At 35.1% G+C, this 2,663-nt stretch overlaps 1 protein-coding gene across 1 annotated transcript in view; it reads right to left on the bottom strand.

Annotated features, from left to right (window-relative positions):
- Nucleotides 1-2,663, bottom strand: part of LOC102834777 (butyrophilin subfamily 1 member A1-like) — a 9,903-nt gene that overhangs the window by 6,083 nt on the left and 1,157 nt on the right. Inside the window, exons 2-3 of the mRNA XM_006874470.1 lie at nt 1,908-1,987; nt 1,149-1,496 (exon numbers count right to left, since the gene is read on the bottom strand). Coding sequence (XP_006874532.1) covers nt 1,149-1,496; nt 1,908-1,987 — 428 coding nt within the window. The remainder of the gene's footprint in view (nt 1-1,148; nt 1,497-1,907; nt 1,988-2,663) is intronic.

Genomic DNA, 2,663 nt, shown 5'->3' with positions numbered 1-2,663 from the left:
CTAAGTGCCTGTTTTTTATTATGTAAATGTGAATCCAAAAGATACCCTAGAGCATATCCAGAATCTCTGTGATGGACAAAGGCTACTCTCCCCATTCCTATTGACTTTCCTATTGACTTTCATTGTTACTGAATGGGAGGTCGGAATATTTGCACACAGACCAGGATACCCCTCAGTTTTTGGAAGGTCTATATTATTGAACTCCTTCTAATGGATTGCATTGGTTTCTCCTGAATGCTATTGTAGACAGTTCTAATCCTATGGTGTTTTCTGAGTAAATGAGCTGTCTCTGCCAGGTCACAAATCCGTTCTAGCAAATTCAAGAAGGAAAGAAACACTAATTTAATTATGTTAAGGTTGTTGTTGTTGTTGTTAAGTGCTGTTGAGTCAGTTCCTATCCATTATGACACAGACACCATATAGAGTTTCTGAGGAGTAGCTGGTGGGTTTGGATTGCTAGCTTGTTGTTCAAATTAATTTAAGAAGAACACAAATTATCCTACAGCATCACACCAGGACTTTGTTGTTGTTAAAGTGCCTTCAATTCATTTCTGACTTATAACAACCCTGTAAAGGGTCTCCAGTTAATATTGTACTCTGTATTAACTCCATTTCTCTTTTAAAATCTCATTGTAACTGATCTACAATGGAATCCTTCACTTCTCTGAACAAGAAGGGTTCCCTGTATACATAAAAATTAACTGCTTGACTAAAACCTATAGAAATTTATGACTAAATTTCTTTGTGCTTAATTTTTTAACAAACAGAAACACTAGTGCATAAAGCAAAAACAGTGCGTAAAACTGATAGTGAGCTAGTCAGATTCTTCTTGCCTCTGCCTAGCTTCTTCTGGATTCTGAAACATGGACAGAACTAATTAGATGAGTTTCTGAGACTCCTTAGAGATAAGACATAATAGACTCCCTGACCTTCCTCCCCTTCAGCAATTATGTTGACAAAGAAAAAATGTGAATATATATATTTTATTACAACCTGAAGACATTGAAAACTTCACCTCTTAAATATTCTTGATATTCCATTGTAATATTTTGTAGACTGAGCTAACTCTGTCCATATACATCAATATCTATCTAACAATTTAGACAAAATGTATAACGTTTCTAAAAGTTTTTATTCCAGAGACTCACCTATGACCCATACTTGGAATTGTGCTTCATTGTAGTATGTGGAATTTATAAATAAACACTTGTATACCCCTTCATCTGAAGGACGAATGTGTAGAATCCTCACAGACACTTGTCCTTTGTTCATATTCTCTCCCAGCAACTCTGTCCTCCTTTGGTACTCTGGACTCTGCTGCTCCATATGATGCTGGAAATTCTTATAATGATATAATATATTTGAAGGGTGATCACGATACCATTTCACTTCCATTTTCTGAGCATCTACTGGTGGACTGAGATGACAGGAGAACACAGCCTCTTCTCCTACCAAGACAGTGACTGATGTTTTTGGTCCTATCACATGGAACTGCCCTGGAAAAAAATTAAGAAAGTGATACAATCAGCACTGAGACTGTGGCAGGTGTGGTTAAAACCATTTTATGAAAAAGAAAGTTGTTGTTGTTACGTGGCATAGAGTTTATTCCAAGTCATAACAACCCTGGCTTCCAAGGAGCAGCAGGTGAGTTTGAATCACCAGCCTTGCAGTCCAAACTAATCATGAGTTCAAGTGCTTATCCTATGGTGCCACACCAGAAAGTACATAAGACAATATTATACTTTTGTGACCCATGGAGCTTTTGGATGGACTAGAATGAAAAACCTGGAGATATACTTTTGAAAATCAGGCAATAAAGGCAATTCCTAACACAAATGAACAACCCAATTCTTAGGTAAATCTATAATAAAACCTATGTAGCAACTAGTACTATCAAGTCTTCTTACTTGGAAGACTATAGTTGACCCTTGAACAACACAGTTTTGAATTTCCTTTTGCTTTTGCAATGAGCTCAAGTGTGAACTCACTGCAATAGCAACAGAAAAAAAAAAAAAATTGCAGATAAATGGATCTATATGGTTCAAACCCATGTTGTTCAAAGTTCACCTGTAGTTTTCCTATAATTTATATTAACAGGATGTGTGTAATAGATTGTATTTGCATGGATAAATAGAAGACTAAGATTTATTTCTGTGTTTCACTCTCTTTAGTGGATTGTTCTGATGCCACATTAACAGATAGCCTGTTATATGCATCGCAATCTGAATTAATGTTTATTTCATAAAATTTTATATTTGTGGAGAGGATTGGTCTATATTAGCAGATTTTATTTTTAATTATTTCTCAAAATCTTATTTTTCTTTATTTCTTTTTATTATTTGTATACAGGTGAACTTCATACATAGTGTGAAAAATAAGCAAAAATAAAGAAATTGAAGTGTAAGTTTTATTCTAAGCAGTTATTCTACATGCATATAAGGATACCATCCTAATTCCAAAAACCAACAACAATGGCTCAAAATAGACTAGTTACAATAAGGTTTATAAAGGGAAAAGAGAAGATCAGCTATTGGCTAATCTTAACAAGAGTTATTAAAACTTGCCCTCTCTTTTTTACTGAGATCAACTGATATCCAGTCACAAGGTGACCTTTGGCCCTCCACCTTCCTGCAGCCATGATAATGTTGTTGTTAAGTGCCATT

Source organism: Chrysochloris asiatica, unplaced genomic scaffold, assembly GCF_000296735.1.
Source record: "Chrysochloris asiatica unplaced genomic scaffold, ChrAsi1.0 scaffold00279, whole genome shotgun sequence".
Lineage (NCBI taxonomy): Eukaryota > Metazoa > Chordata > Mammalia > Afrosoricida > Chrysochloridae > Chrysochloris > Chrysochloris asiatica.
This window is presented reverse-complemented; position numbering and strand designations above follow the sequence as displayed.